This window comes from Pseudorasbora parva, chromosome 3 (assembly GCF_024679245.1).
Source record: "Pseudorasbora parva isolate DD20220531a chromosome 3, ASM2467924v1, whole genome shotgun sequence".
NCBI classification, from domain to species: domain Eukaryota; kingdom Metazoa; phylum Chordata; class Actinopteri; order Cypriniformes; family Gobionidae; genus Pseudorasbora; species Pseudorasbora parva.
This window is the reverse complement of record NC_090174.1, coordinates 4,371,447-4,393,202: the sequence shown is the minus strand read 5'-3', so window position 1 is coordinate 4,393,202 and position 21,756 is coordinate 4,371,447. Positions and strand designations below refer to the sequence as shown.

The window sequence follows — 21,756 nt, the reverse complement described above, 5'->3', positions numbered from 1 at the left end:
GTCTCCGCCTCTGTGTGTATATAAACTACAAAGTTTACTGTCTTAGTAGATTTGCTGTATGGATACAGCGACGCAAAGTCTCAATAAAGAGTAACTTCTGCTAAAGATATCCCAACATCTCCTGATCTCATTACTTGTTGAGGGAAAAGGTTCCTAAAATGATAAACTTAACCACAGCACTTGTCAACTTAAACTGTTATCAAGCAAAGCCCCCAGTTTCTGAACACACATACTGTACGGTAACGGCGCATGATCAAAATCATGAGTATTGCGATCATTTGAACAAAACAAGATCATTTCAGTCTTACTCTCATTAATTACAAGCGATCCAGAGTTTTAATTCATCCAAACAGTCCAATTTTAAAGCATGCTTCAATGGCAGGTAAAAAACACCTTTTACTTCAGCATTAAACCCCATTAATTTCAGTGTTTTTAACACATTAGTTGACCTCTCAGGAATCTAGCCAGTATCAGCACATTTTAGCTCATATTTATTATTAGGGAACGTAGGGAATTCATATAAAGGCCCCAGGAGGAACTTTTACCTGGAACACCCCCTCAAGTATGATATCTAACCAGAAAACCCAGAGAAGCGCAACAACCCTGACTTCAGAATCCAAATATCTGCTCGGCATATCAACCATCAAAAATGACAAGGTTAAGTCTTCACATTTGTATTATTTATTTCATGTCAAGGGGAAAATACATATGGAGAACAAGGCGGACATAATAATAATAATAATAATAATAATAATAATAATAATGCGTTCGATTTATATAGCGCTTTTCTAGGCACTCAAAGCGCTTTACATTGAAGGGGGGAATCTCCTCAACCACCACCAGTGTGCAGCATCCACCTGGATGATGCGACGGCAGCCATTTTTGCGCCAGAACGCTCACCACACACCAGCTGATTGGTGGAGAGGAGACCGAGTGATGAAGCCAATCAGGATATGGGGGATTATTAGGAGGCCATGATGGACAGAGGCCAGTGGGCAAATTTGGCCAGGATGCCGGGGTTACACCCCTACTCTTTTTCCGAAAGACATCCTGGGATTTTTAATGACCACAGAGAGTCAGGACCTCGGTTTAACATCTCATCCGAAGGATGGTGCTCTTTGTCAGTACAGTGTCCCCATCACTATACTGGGGTGTTAGGACCCACACAGACCACAGGGTGAGGACATGATTTTTAATGATAAAACAAAAGCTTCTATGTTCACTGTGCAAAGTCATGGTTATACAGATGTTTTGCATTTTCATATACATACATATGATACACAGTGGGACTTTTTAAAGGAACATTTAAAAAAGATTTAGATAGAATCAATCAATTACCAAATATGTACTGCCAGTGTGTGAATAATATGCAATCCATTAATAAGTAACTGTAATCTGAATATGAACATTTCAAAATGTAGTAAGGTACTTTTAAATCAGACTACATAATCCAGATTACATGTAATTTCCAAGAACTACCCGTAACCTTTTTACATAGAACAAGCGGAATTAAAAATATATACTGTTAATATATATGATTGTTTTTTTTAAAATACTACAATACAGATAACTTTATTTTCCATTCTGCTATTCTGATTTAAGAATGTTTTTATTTACATTGAACATTCACATGTATTTGCTTCATTAAGAACATTTATTAACACAAAATGCTCTCTGGTCATCACACACACACACACACACACACACACACACACACACACACACACACACACACACACACACACACACACACACACACACACACACACACACACACACACACACACACACACACACACACACACACACAGCATTCACTCTTTTTTATTCTTTTGTGCTTTGCCATCAGGACGAGTCTTTCTGAAACATTTACGGAAAAAGAAACTGCATGTTTTAATGAAGAGGAATGTGATCAGTGCAACAATCGAGAGTAAAAAGGCCAGTACGTCCAGGCAGTGGTACTGATACCAGCTCAGGTCATGTGCCTGAACTCGTAGATGTTTAGCTCCTTTATTCCGCATCACAAATTCAATCCAGAAAACTGCCTGGTCCAGAGGCTTCATCGGCTGATCATGGTGGATTCTGGACAGTCTCATGATGCTTTCTTTGTACCTGATTAGAGAAAAAAAGAAATGCTGCTTAACACAAGAATTTTTGAATTTGGTGCCTTCTAGACTGAGAAAAGACAGAAAATATATTTTTGTCTCATGGGGATGAAAGACAACAATTCCCAGAATGCTTCGCTGCCCAGTGAGGCCATTCCCAAAGCCACCAACTTGTTTACTGTGACTGAGTTGAAGAAGACACTACCATTAAAAACTGAACGTGTCTGTTCAATATAATGAGTGAGTCGCCGCGCGAGTATCACAGCACTAACTGCAGGTGTGAGCTGATGAGCTCTTGTGATGAGAGCTGAGGTAATCGCGACTACACTCGCGGCATACATTCACAACGCGAGTTCAGTCTGGTGCGTTTCAGTTCATGCCTTTGCAAGCTTAACTTTCATAGAAATGAATTTGAGAAGTTAAAAGACTTACATTGCTCAGCATAGCTCTGTTGCTCTGTAGTGACTAGCTGCGACCTGAGCTGTGAGTGTAATCTCCCATCCCCCATGCGCGGGTTCAAAACATGCGGAAACGGCTCCCTCTGCTGGCTGTAGTCTTTAGCCTTTGGGCAAACATTCCTCCTATGATGCAAATATCGTCAATTTGCATCATAGGAGGAATTTTTCCAGAAATAAAATGCATAAATCTTTTGTCTCAGGGGGATATGAGGGGGGAAAGCACAATAATTTGAATATACTCCAGGGTTTCTACTAATACAAAGCCATATGCTAATTGCTGAAGTAACCCTTTAATAACTGGAATTCGTTGTTAATAACTGGTGATATTCATTAAAATACGGACAAATGTTGTATTTTGTGGAGTTTGAAGCTTACAATATAAATAGTTATCTCTGATGTTCAAGAATTCAGACTAAATCCAGCGGTGCAGATTCATCATTAATTGACAACTCTTGAAAATGTGACGTTAAAGGGAGCGAGGATATATCATTTCACTTGATTCAATTCCTCCGTCCTCGCATCCCTCCCTCGCATCCTGAAGGGGTGGAGCTAAGGCACGAGGAAAAAAAGCTAGGAAAGGAAACGAGAATGCACCAATAAGAATTTGGAAGCACCCTATATTAAACCCAACGGATTAAGAATGGATGTCATTAAAGTTCATGTGCATGTAAAGGCAGGCATCCCAAAATGTTTGTGAATATAGTATATATTGACAAGCTTTTATGTTTTCTATCATATGATTGAAGGCTGTTTTAAAGTTGTTTCTAAACTACGGACAATAACTGGTAGGTCCCTTTGCTAATGGATTATTTCAAGTTTATGAAAGACTCAACTCACGTTGGATTATTTAAGACAGTCTTGAGAGCATCCACCAGGTCTTTAGACTCCATTGTGTTGATATCAAGAACAACAGCAGCTCCTTTGGTTTTCATGTGCATCATGTTATCAGGCTGGTCAGCAAACAATGGCAAACCCACCATTGGGACTCCATGATAAATAGCCTCATGCAGTCCATTTGTCCCGCCATGGGTAATGAAGGCCTTTGCTTTTGGATGTCCTATCAGATAAAATGAAGTCAAGTTACCTTTATTTATATAGCACTTTTTACAATGCCGATTCACGAAGGAGCTTCACAGTGTTAACAGGAATATAATGTAACAGAATTTAATTCAGCTGTACAGCCGCTCTGGTGAAAATGATGTTATCAGCTAATTTCAATTTTCATATAATGTCAACGTGTGCAGGTCAATAATAAAGTTCAAAACAAAGGCATATTTTGATGACGCCAAGTGTGAGCGCAGCATCTTGGGACATGTGGTCTTCACCTCACTGCCGGTGAAATAGGACTCGGGCAGAAATCATGTTCATGGATGCGGTTATTAACGTTACTGTAGTGTAAAGCAGAGCAGGACCGAGTGTTGTGGAGCTGAGCACGGCCGCTGGAGCGATTGTTATACAAACACATGGCTCGTGAACACCGGGACATTTATTATGCCGGTACGGGACGAGACACAGTCGCCGGGCTCGCGCTCTATTTTCACTTTTCATGAGTATAAGGTAAAGCAGCGCTTAATCATATTAGAGTGTGTTTTAAACACACATTTAAGTGTGTTTAAAATGATGTTCTGACGTTACTCTTTGTGTTCGAGTAAAGCAGGGTAACGCAGATATGACGCAATTGACAGGTGACTCCCTCAAACGCTATGCTGAAACGTCCCGGGTCCTTGGTTAAAATAGCAATTTTCTCACAATTTACAAATAGTTGGAAACATTTGGGATATTGTAAGTACTCAATTGAACAAAATATATAATACTGGCCTAGTGGTTTTTGGATATTTTACTGAAAAAATACTACATAGTGCACCTTTAAGTGTCCCCAAATGTGCAAGCCATAAGCCAAAGGTGATGGTGGCAAGGAACCAAAACTCCTTCAGGGCATGATGGAGAAAAAAACCTTGGGAGAAACCAGGCTCAGTAGGGGTGCCAGTTTTCCTCTGGTCGACGAACAAATAGTGTATGATTATAATTCTGGAAACATTACAGGTCAGAATATGGATACAGGTCCTTCTCAAAAAATTAGCATATTGTGATAAAGTTCATTATTTTCCATAATGTAATGATAAAATGTAAACTTTCATATATTTAGGATTCATTGCACTCCAACTGAAATATTTCAGGTCTTTTATTGTTTTAATACTGATGATTTTGGCATACAGCTCATGAAAACTAAAATTCCTATCTCAAAAAATTAGCATATCATGAAAAGGTTCTCTAAACGAGCTATTACCCTAATCATCTGAATCAACTAATGAACTCTAAACACCTGCAAAAGATTCCTGAGGCTTTTAAAAACTTCCAGCCTGGTTCATTACTCAAAACCGCAATCATGGGTAAGACTGCCGACCTGACTGCTGTCCAGAAGGCCATCATTGACACCCTCAAGCGAGAGGGTAAGACACAGAAAGAAATTTCTGAATGAATAGGCTGTTCCCAGAGTGCTGTATCAAGGCACCTCAGTGGGAAGTCTGTGGGAAGGAAAAAGTGTGGCAAAAAACGCTGCACAACGAGAAGAGGTGAGCGGACCCTGAGGAAGATTGTGGAGAAGGACCGATTCCAGACCTTGGGGGACCTGCGGAAGCAGTGGACTGAGTCTGGAGTAGAAACATCCAGAGCCACCGTGCACAGGCGTGTGCAGGAAATGGGCTACAGGTGCCGCATTCCCCAGGTCAAGACACTTTTGGGCTACAGAGAAGCAGCACTGGACTGTTGCTCGGTGGTCCAAAGTACTTTTTTCGAATGAAAGCAAATTTTGCATGTCATTCGGAAATCAAGGTGCCAGAGTCTGGAGGAAGACTGGGGAGAAGGAAATGCCAAAATGCCTGAAGTCCAGTGTCAAGTACCCACAGTCAGTGATGGTCTGGGGTGCCATGTCAGCTGCTGGTGTTGGTCCACTGTGTTTTATCAAGGGCAGGGTCAATGCAGCTAGCTATCAGGAGATTTTGGAGCACTTTATGCTTCCATCTGCTGAAAAGCTTTATGGAGATGAAGATTTGGTTTTTCAGCACGACCTGGCACCTGCTCTCAGTGCCAAAACCACTGGTAAATGGTTTACTGACCATGGTATTACTGTGCTCAATTGGCCTGCCAACTCTCCTGACCTGAGCCCCATAGAGAATCTGTGGGATATTGTGAAGAGAAAGTTGAGAGACGCAAGACCCAACACTCTGGATGAGCTTAAAGGGGGGGTGAAACACTCAGTTTCAGTCAGTGTCATGTCAATCTTGAGTACCTATAGAGTAGCATTGCATCCTGCATATCTCCGAAAAGTTTTTATTTTTTTAATAATTATATAAGAAAGATGCGCTGTTCCGAGTCTTTCCGAAAAAAGCCGAGCGGGTGGGGGCGTGTCGTGTGAGCGGAGCTAAATAATGACGTGTGCAGCAGCGCGCTGTGTGTTGAGTCGAGCGTCATCCCTAACAGCGGAAAAAAACTTTATTCAAAATAAAAATATGGCTTTTAATCAGATACAGCCATACATCTATGATCCGGAATCAGACCCAGAGGCTGCATTTGAACAGGAGCAGCAGCAAAAACGACTAGAGCAGGACGTCTGTATGTGGTAAGTTACAAGTTATACACTAACTATATAATATGCTTAGCGGCTTGTGTTATTTACATATTTATACTTGAATTATATCGTCGTATTTTTGTCTTTGAAGGTGTACATGTGGGAAGTGCAGTTGTGCACGTGTGTTTGTGTGTTTACGCGTGGTTTGTGTAGACAGTAAGCGGACTAAAAGCAGTCTCACTCACCCTTCTAACGTTGGGACTGCTCCATCCTTCAGCATTAGGCGATTGGGAAAATTCGGCGTCGAGCTGGGCCTTGTTTATGAAACAGTCGGCACCGAAATGCAGCGAACAGATATAAACATTCGCGCAACTCAGTTGCTGATCCGGAAAAGCAAATTACATCCACTGTTTGGTCTGGCAACCAAAAACCCACTTTTTTGGTGACATTGTTATGTGCTATGTGTAATTGTCACCTGTCCAGCATCCTACAAGCCCCGCTTTGATGGGCAGGCTGTTGCTTTCGCTCTCTCCCTCGCTCTCTCTCACGCGCTTCCGGTAGAATTGTCCGTAAGGCCCATACAAGGAAATTCCGCCCCCACTAACGTCAATGGGGACGCATGATCTCAAAAAACTTGCCGAAACTTATGACTAACCGGAAGTAGTATTTTTGACAAAGAAATACTCCCATCAAACGTCCACCTTAACTTTTGAAACTTTGTCTATGTTTAGTATGGGATTCCAAGTCTTTAACAGTGTAAAAAGATCAGTATGCATGAAACAGCATTTCACCCCCCCTTTAAGGCCGCTATCGAAGCATCCTGGGCCTCCAGAACACCTCAGCAGCGCCACAGGCTGATCGCCTCCATGCCACGCCGCAGTGAAGCAGTCATTTCTGCAAAAGTATTCCCGACCAAGTATTGAGTGCATAACTAAACATAATGATTTGAAGGTTGACTTTTTTTGTATTAAAAACACCTTTCTTTTATTGGTCGGATGAAATATGCTAATTTTTTGACATAGGATTTTTGGGTTTTCATGAGCTCTATGCCAAAATCATCAGTATTAAAAAAAAAAAGACCTGAAATATTTCAGTTGGTGTGCAATGAATCTAAAATATATGAAAGTTTAATTTTTATCATTACATTATGGAAAATAATGAACTTTATCACAATATGCTAAGGACCTGTATTTATAAGATTATTCGAAAGATTGTAGAGTCGTAATGCCGGAGACGGGTTAAATGAGAGTGTTGTGTCGATGCAGCATTTACAGGGGGAAAATAAATTGACACGGTCTCTGCAGAATATTTTAGGGATGGATTGGTCATGTCCTGGCACTGGTCCACCATCTGATCTGGATACAGCCCGGATCCGGCTGACTGCAGTAAACCTCGGGATAAACAGTGAGACTAACATTAGCGAAGATGCCATTCTTCCTATGATGTAATGAGTACATCAGGTGTTAGGGGAAGTGTTCTCGGTTCCGGCTGATCTAGTTAATGCAGCCTTACAATCATTTAACTGATTTGAATAATAGAAATTGATAACGTTCTATGTGTATGCTATAGTAAGGAGATGTGTTTTTAGTCTAGATTTAAACTAACAGAGTGTGTCTGCTTCCCGAACAATGCTTGGAAGACTGTTTCAGAGTTTAGGTGCTAAATAGGAAAAGGGTCGACAGCCTGCAGTTGATCATTGCATTATCACTGCAATATCAACTGGCCAGAGTTTTGAAACCACAATAGACGTGATGGAGTATAATGTGTTAAGAGCTTGCTCAAGTACTGGGAGCCAAACCATTTAGTGCTTTGTAAGTAATAAGCAAGATTTTAACATTTATACAATATTTAGTAGGGAGCCAGTGCAGTGTTGACAGAACTGAGCTAATATGGTCATACTTCCTGGTTCTAGTAAGAACTCGAGCGGCTGCGTTTTGGACCAGCTGGAGTTTGTTTATTTAGCGAGCAGGGCAACCACCCAGTAGAGCATTACAATAATCTAGCCTTAAGTTCATGAATGCATTCACTAATTGCTTAGCATTTGCACTGAAAGCATGTGGGGTAATTTAGATATATTTTTAAGATGGAAGAATGCAGTTCTACAGATGCTAGAAACGTGGCTTTGTACTTTGTAGCATGTGCAGGGTAGATAGCATTGGTCATAGCACTGAGCCTTGCAGTAATCCATACTGAACTTGTGATTGGTGTGACATCTAATCATCTACTGCTACAAACTGATAACAGTCAGATAAGTATGATTTAAAGGGATCCCCTGGTGTTGAGACTTGTATGGCTTAATATAACATAAATTGTGTCTCTTACTGAATTATGTAGTAGAAAACCCATGAAAGATTTACGTTATTAAAAAAATCGATTTTATATTTGGACCATGGGCAGCGCCATTTTGTTTGCGTTCTAGGTTGATGACGTAAAATGGTTGCACTCCTCAATCAGCTGGCGTTACCCGTAGCTATTTTTAGCCCAGCCCCAACGCAACTCGAAAATTGTTACAGAGTTAAACAAAACCAATGAATTGCTTTGTAATTGTACTTAAAACACACTCAAACCAGCAGTGACGGTAGCGCCAGCTGATTGAGGAGTGCAACCATTCTACGTCATCAACCTAGAACGCAAATAAAATGGCGCCGCCCATGGTCCAAATATAAAATCGATTTTTTAAATAACGTAGATCTTTCATGGGTTTTCTACTACATATTTCAGTAAGAGACATAGTTTATGTTATATTAAAGGGGTACTTTAGCGCTGGGAAGATGAATCTGTATTTAAACTGGGTCAAAAATGCAGTAGAAATGAATTGAATTTGGTGTCTTCTAGACTGAGAAAAGACAGAAAATGTATTTTTGTCCCATGGGGATGAAAGACTACAATTCCCAGAATGCTTCGCTGCCCTGTGCCATTCCCAACGCCACCAACTTGATTACAGTGACTGAGTTAGAGGAGACACTACAATTAAAAACTGAACGTGTCTGTTCAATATAATGAGTGAGTCACCGCGCGAGTATCACAGCACTGAGCACGAACTGCACGAGTGATGAGAGCTGAGGTAATCGCGACAACACTCGCGGCATACATTCACAACGCGAGTTCAGTCTGGCGCGTTTCAGTTCATGCCTTTACAAGCTTCACTTTCATAGAAATTAATTTGAGAAGTTAAAAGACTTACATTGCGCACCATAGCTCCGTTTAAATGAGTGCCTGCAGCTGCCAGCTGAGCTCTCCCTGCAAGCTGAATGTTATCTCCCATCCCCCATGCGCGGGTTCAAAACATGTGGAAATGGCTCCCTCTGCTGGCTGTAGTCTTTAGCCTTTGGGCAAACATTCCTCCTATGATGCAAAAATCGTCAATTTGCATCATAGGAGGAATTTTTCCAGAAGTAAAATGCATAAATCGCTTGTCTCAGGGAGATATGAGGGGGAAAAGCACAATAATTTGAATATACTCCAGGGTTTCTACTGATACAAACCAATAGGCTAATCACTGAAGTAACCCTTTAAGCCATACAAGCCTCAACACCAGGGGATCCCTTTAAACCATGCCAATGCAATTCAACAAATGCCAACATAATTTTCGAGTCTATTCAAAAGAATGATGTGGTTGATAGAATTTAATACTAGCCTAGAAATCTAGACGCACCCTAGCGGCAGCAAATTTAATTTGCCCGCAAGTGTCGTCTAGGCAACTCTCAATACCTATCTGAGCTGTATTCCTCAGAATCTGGACGGCCCAATCACATCGTGTAGGCTATAGAGTCGGCGGGCGGGGCCATAATGAGGACGGCCGAGTTGCGTTTGCGTGCTTCTAGTAACACAGAAACTGGCGAACTGCGGCGGTCTTTCGAATCAGCTCTGCCCGCGCCTCCGGAAGACTTGGAGTTAAGCTTTCCTCTGAGAAAAGAACAAAGAGCGGCACAGAAGTCAGTCTTAAAAAGGGAATATGTGTTCGGAGTTTAGCCGACCGGATACGGCGAATGTTTAATCAGTCAGCGAGCTCCCCTTCACCATCGTTGCTCTGGTTGGTGTACCGCTATCCTATCGCGTGCAGAGGGAGTTTGAAAGACAACCGTTTATCCGCCCCTCGGACTGAGCCCTGTCTATGGTGAGTTTCCAGACCAAACATCTTGATGTGGGTCTGGGCTTGTCAGGCTAATTTAATACAGCACTAAGACGGAATAATACTAATAGAGAGATAAAACCACGATCAAATGATAAGAGAAAATAATTTGTAACTGATGACTAATTGACTAATTCTGTAGGATCCAGTTTAATAGCTAACTTAAAAGTTTTCGGTACATATCCTAGGGACAAGGAGGAATAAATTATATTTAAGAAGAGGATCTATGACCTTTGGAAGCATCTCTTTTATTAGATTAAGTTGGCGCATACATGTTGTTGATTTAATGAGTTTAGCCAATTCTTCCTCTACTATAGCAATGAATAAGTGGAATTTTTCCTCAGTGACACTACACTGCTTTGTCTGATATGATACTGTAGTAGACGGCTGCATAGTTTTTCTATGCTAAATTTCTTCCTAATATTATTAATCATACATGTAAAGAAGTTCATGAAGTCATTACAGCTGTGCTGTTTGCAAACCCCAGAAGCTGAAACTTTGTTTCTTGTTAATTTAGCCACTGTTTCAAATCAATTCTAGGGTTGTGTTTGTTTTCTTGAAAGAGGAGTCGAGAAATAAGCAAATCTAGCAGTTTTTACTGCCTTTCTGTACTCAATCATGATCTCTTTCCATGAAATCCGGAAAAAAAAAACCATCCAGTTTTGTTTTCTTCCAGCTGGGCTCCATTTTTCTAAAGTCAGTATCTATCTGACACCAATTATTGTGTATAATGAGCACACATGACAACACTTTCCTTACCAAGCAAATCATTCTGTGGGATCCAGTCATAGAGTTTTGTATTGGAGGCGAGAGTTTCTGGTGTTTTTCCACTGTAACGCCAAACAACCTGTGCAAATACACATATGAGACAGTACTGAGCATATAAACATCTAAGCAACAGAAAAGTTGGGTTCTGTAAAAACGATTTATTTTTCCTATAGAGAATTATATTTGTAATAATAAAAACAACAACATATTCTGGCTAACCTTTTAAGACACAACTACAGATATCTGAGGTTGTCTAGAGAGCACTCAAATGCATTCTGTGATGAACACATTTAGTGTGGGTTTATTCATTGATCAACACACATACATGGAGCACATCAAATTGTCATGATTTCAGCCTGTTTTTCCCTGTCTTGTGAGGACTCTTGTTATTTCCTGTCTTGTGCCATGTTTTGTAGTTCTTTGTAGTTTTCTTCTTGATTAGCCTTTCCCAGGTGTGTCTTTTTATCTTGTTTGCTTCTTGTGTATTTATACAACTGTGATTCCCCTTTTCAGTGTCAGTCGATATTTCACTGTAGATGCTCTTGTTCCTGGTGTGTTAATCTTTGTCTTTACCCATATTTGTTAATACACCGTATCTGCATGGGGATTTGCCTTATCTTGTTTTTGTTTTACCCAGCATTAAACAAATATGGTAAACAGAGAAGACTAAATGTAGGCCTACTTGCCTGATGTGCAAGGACCATTGAGGTTTGTTCTTGCGTGTTGCAAAATGATGGCTGAGCTTCAGTTTACCATATTTTATGTGCTCTATGCATGCGTCGATCAAAGTTTATATGTGAATAAAAGCCTAAAGTAAATCTGTTCATAAAATATTTTTTTCTATTTTCTATAAAGAGCCAAAAAAGTTGCATACCTTTTGTGGGATCTGGCCAAGAGCGGAAGCAATAGTGTTCGCTCTTTCCATTTTCAGGTTGTTAATAATGGAACCCAATGAGAAAACAACAACGCCATGATCTCCTGAGCTCTGAACAAACGTCTCCAGTTCCTAAAAAGACACACAAATGGCCACATACTTTAACACAAAAACAGAAAACAGGACTTGAATGACCATTTATACCATGCAAACCACTTAATGTGACATATAGTAAACATTTACATAGTAAATTGCAATCTCTTGAAAGTGTTTTGTTTGAGGTCAAGGTTCGGATAGTTTGCGTGACCCAGTTTGCCCCCGATGGTAGATGACATAATTGCACAACTTGTTCCTTGACTGTCATTCAAGTGTAAAATGTCATCACAGTATATTCTTTTTCATGCTGCAAAATATATTTGAGAAGCTTGGAACCATGGGTATTATTTGGGAACCGCAGGTCCAAAATAAGGAATCATACACAGTTGACAAATCAGGTGTTTAGCACAATAATGTTTTTGAGCAGTCATGTCAAGGTGTGCCATGTGCAGTTTACAAAATGGAATGACACTGCATATCCATAGTTTATTTTGAGGTCAAAAAAGCCAAATCCCCAATCCATACACATATCCACTGGCACTGTCATGATTGACAGCAGCTGGAGTGCCCTCTATATCCACCAGAGGCAACTTGCCATATCAACATGGACTACTTGGACATGGTCATGGGTGGCCTAGGCTCATTGATGCATGTGGGGATCGAAGGCTGGCCTGTGTGGTCAGATCAAACACACAAGCTACTGTAGCTTAAAGCTACACTGTGATATTTTTTCCCCATCTAGCAGTGTAAAGGTATATGTCCATCCAGTGAATAATAGTTTCTGTTCCTCTCAACTCTGATTTCGTTTTAACTCCTACGGTGGCCGATTTAGTCAACACGGTGCTATCATGGCGACCAGCATTTGAACCCCTCACCCGTATATGTATTTTGAATGGCATATTATAAACGTACGAGAATACTTTATTACTTGAAAGAAGTAAATATACATTAATAAGCACATATATTTTTGAAAAAACTAAGTGTTTTTAGCTAAGAATAAACAAAAAAAGTTACACAGTGTAGCTTTAAATTGCTCAAGAAGTTAATGCTAAAGTGCAGTGTGATCACGCTGTTTGTTGCGTATGGGGCTGCATAGCCGCTGACCAGTCAGGGTGCCCAAGCTGACCCCTGTCCACAGCCGAAAGCGCCAAAAGTGGGCACGTGAACATCAGTAAGCAACTGTGGCCTCTTTCAGCAAGATAATGCCCCTGCCACAAAGCAAAAAAGTATTAAGACCCTTTGCTCAGTATTTAGTAGAAGCACCCTTTTGATCTAATACAGCCTTGAGTCTTTTTGGGAAAGATGCAAGTTTTTTACACCTGTATTTGGGGATCCTCTGCCATTTCTCCTTGCAGATCCTCTCCAGTTCTGTCAGGTTGGATGGTAAACGTTGGTGGACACCCATTTTCAGGTCTCTCCAGAGACGCTCAATTGGGTTCAAGTAAGGGCTCTGGCTGGGCCATTCAAGAACAGTCACAGAGTTGTATTGGAGCCACTCCTTCATTATTTTAGCTGTGTGCTTAGGGTCATTGTCTTGTTGGAAGGTGAACCTTCGTCCCAGTCTGAGGTCTTGAGCACTCTGGAAAAGGTTTTTGTCCAGGTTATCCCTGTACTTGGCCGCATTCATCTTTCCCTCGATTGCAACCAGTCATCCCGTCCCTGCACCTGATAAACAACCCCACAGCATGATGCTGCCACCACCATGCTTCACTGTTGGGACTGTATTGGACAGGTGAGGAGCAGTGCCTTGTTTTCTCCACACATGCCGCTTATAATTAAATGACAACAACTGCTAATTTTTAAGTTTATATTGATCGTTATATCTTTATGAGTACAGACTATAGAAAAAAACTGAACTGGATTGGTGCTTGCAACACAGAGCTGTTACAGTTAATGCCCAGAGCCCCCACTCAGCTAAAACGGCAGTTATGGGGGCATAAAGTGAGTCATAAAGGAGTGTCTGTGTGCCTCTTAACAGACACAAAATGCAATTAAAATGTCTATCCAACAAGAAGAGGGCTCTTACATGACAACGAGATGCGTTTAGCCATTAAGCCATTGTTTAAATTCACCTGTTTTAGACGGCTAGCTGCAGTCTCGCGCTGAAGTCCCATGGGAACTCTGTTGTAGAGGTCTTCACGGGGCACCTGAGTGCCATGGACCCAGGATCCGACCCGTGACCCGTACGGGTCCGGGTCTATATTTGAAATGGTCAGCTTTTTCTGGGTCGGGTCCCAATCTATTACTTTGGGTCCCGGCCCGGGTCTTTTTAACGTTGCAGCCTATGTAATACGTCGATAGGACTCGGAGAACACCTGGCCGTGAGAGTCAGCACGGCTTGTGTGTTTTGTGTACCTTGCAAATTGCTAAATTAGGATAAGAAAAGTGTGAGTCGGGAAATGAGGTTTAGAAATATACAAAAAAAAACACAAGCTCTCTCTCTCTTGATCTCGCTCTCTCAACCGTTTAGAAAGTGGGCAGATTTAATGCATGCTTGCGGTAATAATGTACTCAAGAATATATTTCAAATCAGCAACAAGAGTCAAGACCTCAGGTGAACTGTCACATAAATGTTTTCTGTGATGCTCAAATTGCGTAGAAAAGCTAATATTTCAGGTGCTCCAGCTGACGCGCGAGTGCAGTCTCAAGCGCGTGTCATGTTTCTTTGGCAACCCGAGCTTCCGCAGAGACTGTAATGACTTTAAAAAATAATATGAATGAACTGTCTTGTTTAATCTTAAAGATCTGCTAGTCAGACTCGGCTCACAGAGATTATGGCAAATAAATAATGCTAACAAATGTTGTTAACAACTTGTTAAGAGCAGTTTATAATGGAATATGAGATTGTCGGGTCCAGTCGGTTCTGTGTCTTCCCGCGGGGTTCGGTCCCAGCTATCAAATAATAGACGGGTACATGTCGGTTCCGGGTACTATATTTTGGCATTTCTCGGATCTGCAAGGGTCCAGGTCCAGTTTTTGAAATAATAGACGGGTCCGGGTCGGTTCTGCGTAGAACATCACGGGTCTCTTCAGATTCGGGTATGAATTTTCGGACCCGTGAAGACCTCTACTCTGTTGTACCCGGAAAAAAGGCAAATAGTCCAGTTGGGAGGAGCGTTGTGTGTATGAAGAGGCTCTGCTCATCGGCTCGTCGGTTCTCAGTAACGCTTTTCGATTCTGTACTGCTGAGCCGAGGACCGCTGCACATTTAGTTACACGCGCATGCTCAGTATCAGCTGCTTGTGAGTTCATCAGTTCTCTCAGCAAAACATGTCTCAGTTCAGTGAACGGTTGGCGTTAAAACATATAATTAAAGACATTAGTTTATTTCTATTTGGAGGGACTGTCACTCATGTCAGAAAGTAAGCAACTAAAGTAACTTGTGTGTTTAGCGCTGATTTGAGACACGTATCGTTTAGAACGATTCGGTCTGATATGGTGAACTGGTTCGCCCGGTTCACTAAAAAGAACCGGCTAAAAAGAAAGATTCGGACATCCCTAGAGTGATGATGATTGGATCAGGCTCACAAGTGAAGAAGAAATGGTTCACGTTTGTGCCTTTCCGGATTGTGGCAACAGAATGTGAAAATTTGCAGTGAGCGCTTTGACAAGGATGACTAGCTTACACAGAAACAACACAGCGGGGCCGATTGAAGAAAAATGCCATTCTGGGGTTGAAGACGGGTGCAACTGTGGAGGTATGTAAACTTTATTTATCCTTCCATTTGGGCACACACAGCTTGAGGACTGGACTATTGGGAATGCGCTTCCCAACTGGACTTTTTGCCTTTGTTTCCGGCTACAACTGCGTTCCCACGGGACTTCAACGCAAGATACAGCTATCCGTCTAAAACATTATTTAGGTGAATTTAAACAACGGCTAAGTGGCAAAACGCATCTCGTTGTCATGTAAGGGACCTGTTCATGTTGGACAGACATTTTAATTGCATTTTCTGGGCATTAACTGTAATAGCTCTGTGTTGCAAGCAGCAATCCAGTTCGTTTCTTTCCCTATAAACTGTACTCACAAAGATATAATGATCAAGATAAACTTAAAAATTCCCCAGAGTTGCCCTTTAAGGCCAAACAGTTCTATCTTGGTCTCATCAGAACAGAGAATCTTATTTCTCACCATCTTGAGTCCTTCAGTGTTTTTGTTGTTGTTGTTTTAGCAAAAAAGTCCATGTGGGCTTTCATGTGTCTTGCACTGAGGAGAGGCTTCTGTCGGGCCACTCTGCCATAAAAGCCCCGACTTTTGGAAGGCTGCAGTGATGATTGACTTTCTACAACTTTCTCCCATCTCCCAACTGAATCTCTAGAGCTCAGCCACAGCGGTCTTTGTGTTCTTCTTTACCTCTCCCACCAACGTTCTTCTCCCCCGATAGCTCAGTTTGGCTGGACGGCCAGCTCTAGGAAGGGTTCCGGTCGCCCCAAATGTCTTCAATTTAAGGATTATGGGGGCTACTGTGCTCTTAAGTGCAGCAGAATTTTTTTGTAGCTTTGGCCAGATCTGTGCCGTGCCACAATTGCCACAATTCTGTCTCTGAGCTCTTCATGCAGTTCCTTTGACCTCTTGCCTCTCATTTGCTCCGACATGCACTGTGAGCTGTAAGGTCTTATATAGACAGGTGTGTGGCTTTCCTAATCAAGTCCAATCAGTATAATCCAGTGGTTCTCAAACCTCTCCTGAAGTACCTCTCCACCAATCAGCTGGTGTGTGGTGAGCGTTCTGGCGCAATATGGCTGCCGTCGCATCATCCAGGTAGATGCTGCACATTGGTAGTGGTTGAGGAGATTCCCCCCTTCAATGTAAAGCGCTTTGAGTGCCTTGAAAAGCGCTATATAAATCGAACACATTATTATTATTATTATTATTATTATTATTATTATTACCACCAGATTTTGTATGTCTCCCAATATCTGACACACCCATTTCAGGTCTTGCAGTCTCTACTAATGAGCTCATGAGTTGAATTAGGTGTTTTAGATGAGGGAGACATACAAACTGTGCAGGGCTGGTGGTCCTCCAGTACAGGTTTGAGAACCACTGGTATAATCAAATACAGCTGGACTCAAATAAAGGTGTCGAACCATCTCAAGGATGATCAGAAGAAATGGACAGCACCTGAGTTAAATATATGAGTGTCACAGCAAAAGGTCGGAATACTTAGGACCATGTGATTTTTCAGGTTGTCTTTTTAATAAATCTGCAAAAATGTCAACAATTCTGTGTTTTTCTGTCAATATGGGGTGCTATGTGTATATTAATGAGAAAAAAAAATGAACAAATGATTTTAGAAAATGGCTGCAATATAACAGAGTGAAAAATGTAAGGGGGTCTGAATACTTTCCGTACCCACTGTATATAATTTTACATCTAAATATACCACCATTGCCTAAAAGATCTTGAGGCATGCACCAAACTAAATGGCAGTGCATGAATGATTTTCATATGATCAATGCATCACAATAAGTCTCATTTTTAGCTGTCTGTTTTTACTATTATAGTATTTCAAAGGACAAAAACTTTAAATTGGCTTATTCATCAAGTCAACAGTCACATAATTTGGCGCGAGGCCCTGTGTGACCGCATACTTGGCACAACAGTCCTTGCAACAGTACTGGTTCAGAGTATTTGTGACGGTAAGTTAACCTTGCTTTATGGAATACCCTAGTATCTGTTTGGATTGTTTGCCTGTGTTTTGACTTTTTGCCTGTTTTGAATTACATTTTAGGATCTTTTCAGATTAAACTACTGCATTCCTCAGCTTTTGCATCTCTGAGCAGTTTTTAACAGGCACTAACAATGTTACTTGATCTATTAAAGTGAGAATTCCTGACTTTACAAGTGATGCATGCAAGAAATGGCAAAGCAAAGTCATCTTTAGCCTACCTTTGACAGAGTGTTTGCAGGTTTGCAGTGCAGTCCTCCAATAAATTTAAAGTTAGGGAAGAGTGGGCGTGGATACTCAAAATCCCTGTAAGTTCTAATCAACCAGATGTCAGCTTTTCCCATAGTCTCACACATTGTTGTAGGTTTGCCTGTGACATACAGAGAATTCCACTCAGCTGATGCACAGTAGATCACAAGATTAAACAATATCTAGAAGACTAGCCTACTGCACAATTAAAGCATAAAAGTTGGCCCAAATCAAACAAAAACCACAGTTACCCATTATTTCAGTGTAAAGCTGGTTAAAAGAAAAACGAAGTATGGTTGAATACATGATGTAGAGGAGCATGTTTTCAACTCTCTCTGTGAAGCTCATGTGGTCGTTGGGTTGACCCTGCACAGTGACCGCAGGAACATAAGATGACGGTGTGGGACCGCAAAACTGCTCAATATTATATGCGAATGTAAAACGTGTTGAGAGGATGTGCGGGATCTTCAGCATCTCTGCCATCAAGTCAGTGCATGGCATCATCGGATCAGACAAAAGCACATCATAATGAGATTCCCGAAGTGTGCGCAAAAGATCCTCATTGTGAAGCATTCCTTTGCATGTGTCAGCAGCAAGTTCCATGAAGTTTGACAGCACTTGCCTGATCATGGAGAATCTCTCGTATGTGGTGGCTGTGTCATTCATCCAGAGATGAATATAGTCACTCCATATAGCACTGGCCTCTTCTTTCTTCATGTTGGCTTTAAACAAATTATAGTTGAACCGCTCCTTCCGTGTGTACTGTACAGTAGGTGATGAAGAACTGACCAGCACCGTCACGCTGTGGTTCTTCTCAACTAATGCGTCTACAATTGAACGCATGTTGAGCCAGTGGCTGTACTCGCCTGGCAACACCAAAACCCTTCCAGCCTCTACTCCACACAGCAGCACGAGCACAAATATAGTCCCACAAATCATGCTGAAGTGTTTGTGCCTTGTGAACTGATAAACGATGACTTAAATACAACAGGCTATGTGCACATAGGACATTACAGATGGTTAATGTTTAAAACCAGGTTCAAATGAGTGTGCTAGTTCTGTGTGTACTCTGAGATAAAATCCTTCATGTACCTAGAGAAATAATATGAAACATGCCTAACCTAGCCTAGTCAAAGTTTAGAGGTAATATAAAATAGTCAATATAATAGAATAAAATTTAGCATGATGTGCTCTCTCAGTCCAGCAGCCAGATTCCGTCAAACACATAACACAACCAACATTGATTTCAATCGCAACATCTACAATTTTTGTGCTGTATCACAGCAACAGTATTCAACACCACAAACTCATTGACACATTTTGCTCAACATCAGCCGCCCCAGCGCCACCATGTCCACATACCCCCCCAAGCTACTCGGTCTATATACCCAGTCACACAACAGTACCCTAACGAACGGTTTTCACAACGCCAACACCAATTTCAACAGCACCAACACCAGCGAGCAAGACAATGTTTCCACTGCCAACAGAGGGGTGGCGCGGAGTTGTGCACCCATTGCTATTATTGCGGTAGCAGCTAAATTTTTGCAGCGGGTTGCAGAGTACGGGGTATGAGACCCCAGCGAGAGGTTCCGTTAAATGAGGAAGCTCCAAAGGGACAGGGAGTGACCCAAGAGACAAGCACGTCCCCACGACACACAAAACAACAGTGTACAGAAGTATTGCAACCCCCTATGCCCCATGAGCATAATAACCGCCCAATGCCGAGTTAATCAGCACTCTCCAGTAACTTCCATGGTTGGCAGGCCATGTCTGGTGCTCTGCTATCTGCAACGACATGAAACAGAGGCTTTATGGGACACAGGCTGCCAGGTGTGTATTATCGATGAGCATTGGAAAGACAGGTACATACCTGAAGTAAGACTGAAAGATAGCCACGGAAACACACAAACGTCTACACCTTGTGGCGGCCAATGATACTGACATGCCGTATGGAGGATGGGTTGAGGTGACATTCAAGCTGGTATCCCCTGCTGGAAGAGGGAAGGAATTAGTCATTTCTGTGCTTGTTCTGAAGGGTCAGCAATTTCCTAAACCTATCATTGGTTTTAATGTAATTGAGTAAGTGATGAAACAGAAAGATAGAGACAATTCTCTATCTGTGGGAGAAAGTCTGTGGGACCCAACAGTCGACTTGAGCCATTTAAATGCTCAGCAACAACAAGTGAAGCAGATGTTTAGGGGGGAGTGCCAGGCTTTCTCAAAATCCGAGGACGACATTGGTTGTGCAGAGAGGCACTGCAGATGAGTCCTTCCTTAAATGACAGTACACCTGTAGCTCGGACATACAATTCAGTTCTAAAGCCCTTGTACCATGAAATTAAAGACTATCTACATGCTCTTAATTGCTCAAGGGTGGGTAGAGAATTCCACCTCCTCCTATTCTTCACCAATTGTGTGCGTCTGTTACCGGTCTCAAACTGGGAAGGATGAGAGAAAGTAACTGTAGGAAAGCATGAGAAACACAGATTAGAGTCTGCAGCGTTCTAGCACTTTCTTTAATTACTTTTTCCCTTTCTTTTCAGGTAACAAGTAAGTATAAAAATTTTTAAATCATAACTAAAAACAATATTCTTTTATAGGTCGTGCTCACAACTAATCATGTGTCTTGTGTCTTACCATCACCATAATGTGTTCACTCAACACTTCAATTGGTCTTTAACATTTCACTTATGATATAATGAATTTCTATCCACGGAGAAATCAGAATCACTTAAATTCACCAAACATGCTAACTTTAATGAAATAACCAATTAATATTGATTAACACTCTCAATTGATGTATATGCAAGTTTAAATTACCTTATGGTTACAAATTTTTAGAGAAAATCACCATGTTACAATTTGACTTTTCTACATAAACAAAATTAAGTGAGTAAACATAATAGATTACACTATACAGCACAATCTGAGAACGCTATCAAGATTACAGAAGAAATATAGTTGATTGTTTCACATCTCTTACTTAAAAATAACGCTTTTTAAGAGCATCATGAATTTTGAACTGTTTACTCAACTGGAGATTGCATCGACTGAGTCGCAAATAATATCTTCATTTGAAAACTCGAAAATCACTTTTAAAAAGAACAAACATCCTCTTGAAACATTTATGAATCTATCAAGTCTCACTATTGATGGATATTGGTCCATATAAACTATTTTACATACCTGTCAGAAAGCATGAGAAACACAGATTAGAGTCTGCAGCGTTTTAGCGCTTTCTTTAATGACTTTGCCCTTTGCCCAGAAAGTAAACTCCTCAACACTCTAGTGCAATGCGCCACCTACAGGTATCTTACAGAAGACACTTAAATCCATGTAACATTAGAACACAATGTTTTTAGAGACTCTCTTAATTACTTAAAACTGAAGATAGAAAAAAATAACAATTTTTGGGGTACCTATTATTACCCAGCAGTTTTATCTTTATCACATTTCCTGTCCTTCACACTCACCGCTTATTTTTTTTATTGATGACTCCTGATATAAATTCTAGGTCAGTCTATCTTCTCTCAGTCAGTCATCTAACAAGTCCAAATAGGTATTTGTTGTCACCAAGGGACTGCATTAACTACCTGGTAAGTCATTGGACTTCTCGGAATCATGTAAGGCTGGACTGCACCTTGTCTGTAAGTCGGCTGACCTAATATGTCATAAGTCAGTATTTCTTTTGGCTTTGCTTGTCTGTTTGATCTTCTTAGAGTCTCTTGTTCCTCTTCATCAACACAATCACATTGTTCCTTTTGCCTTACAGATAACTCTTGACTTGATTGGAGTCATTTCTTCTGGACCAGAGATGATAACTTCCTCTTC

General features: G+C 41.1%; 1 protein-coding gene across 3 annotated transcripts; it reads right to left on the bottom strand.

Moving 5' to 3' along the window:
• Positions 1-1,814: 1,814 nt before the first annotated feature.
• On the bottom strand, positions 1,815-19,816 carry LOC137070441 (UDP-glucuronosyltransferase 2A1-like). 3 transcript variants are annotated; one of them, XM_067437578.1, is made up of 7 exons: positions 19,796-19,816; positions 18,174-19,710; positions 17,895-18,043; positions 11,906-12,037; positions 11,023-11,110; positions 3,401-3,620; positions 1,815-2,112 (listed from the first exon to the last, which is right to left on the bottom strand). In XM_067437578.1, exons 2-7 carry the CDS (start codon positions 18,859-18,861, stop codon positions 1,815-1,817), a joined length of 1,575 nt encoding a protein of 524 aa, XP_067293679.1. In that variant the 5' UTR covers positions 18,862-19,710; positions 19,796-19,816. The 3 variants fall into 3 exon arrangements, with proteins under 3 accessions (XP_067293679.1, XP_067293680.1, XP_067293681.1); XM_067437579.1 differs by lacking the exon at positions 19,796-19,816 and having other exon boundaries at positions 19,638-19,709; XM_067437580.1 differs by lacking the exon at positions 19,796-19,816 and having other exon boundaries at positions 18,545-18,656.
• Positions 19,817-21,756: the final 1,940 nt, after the last annotated feature.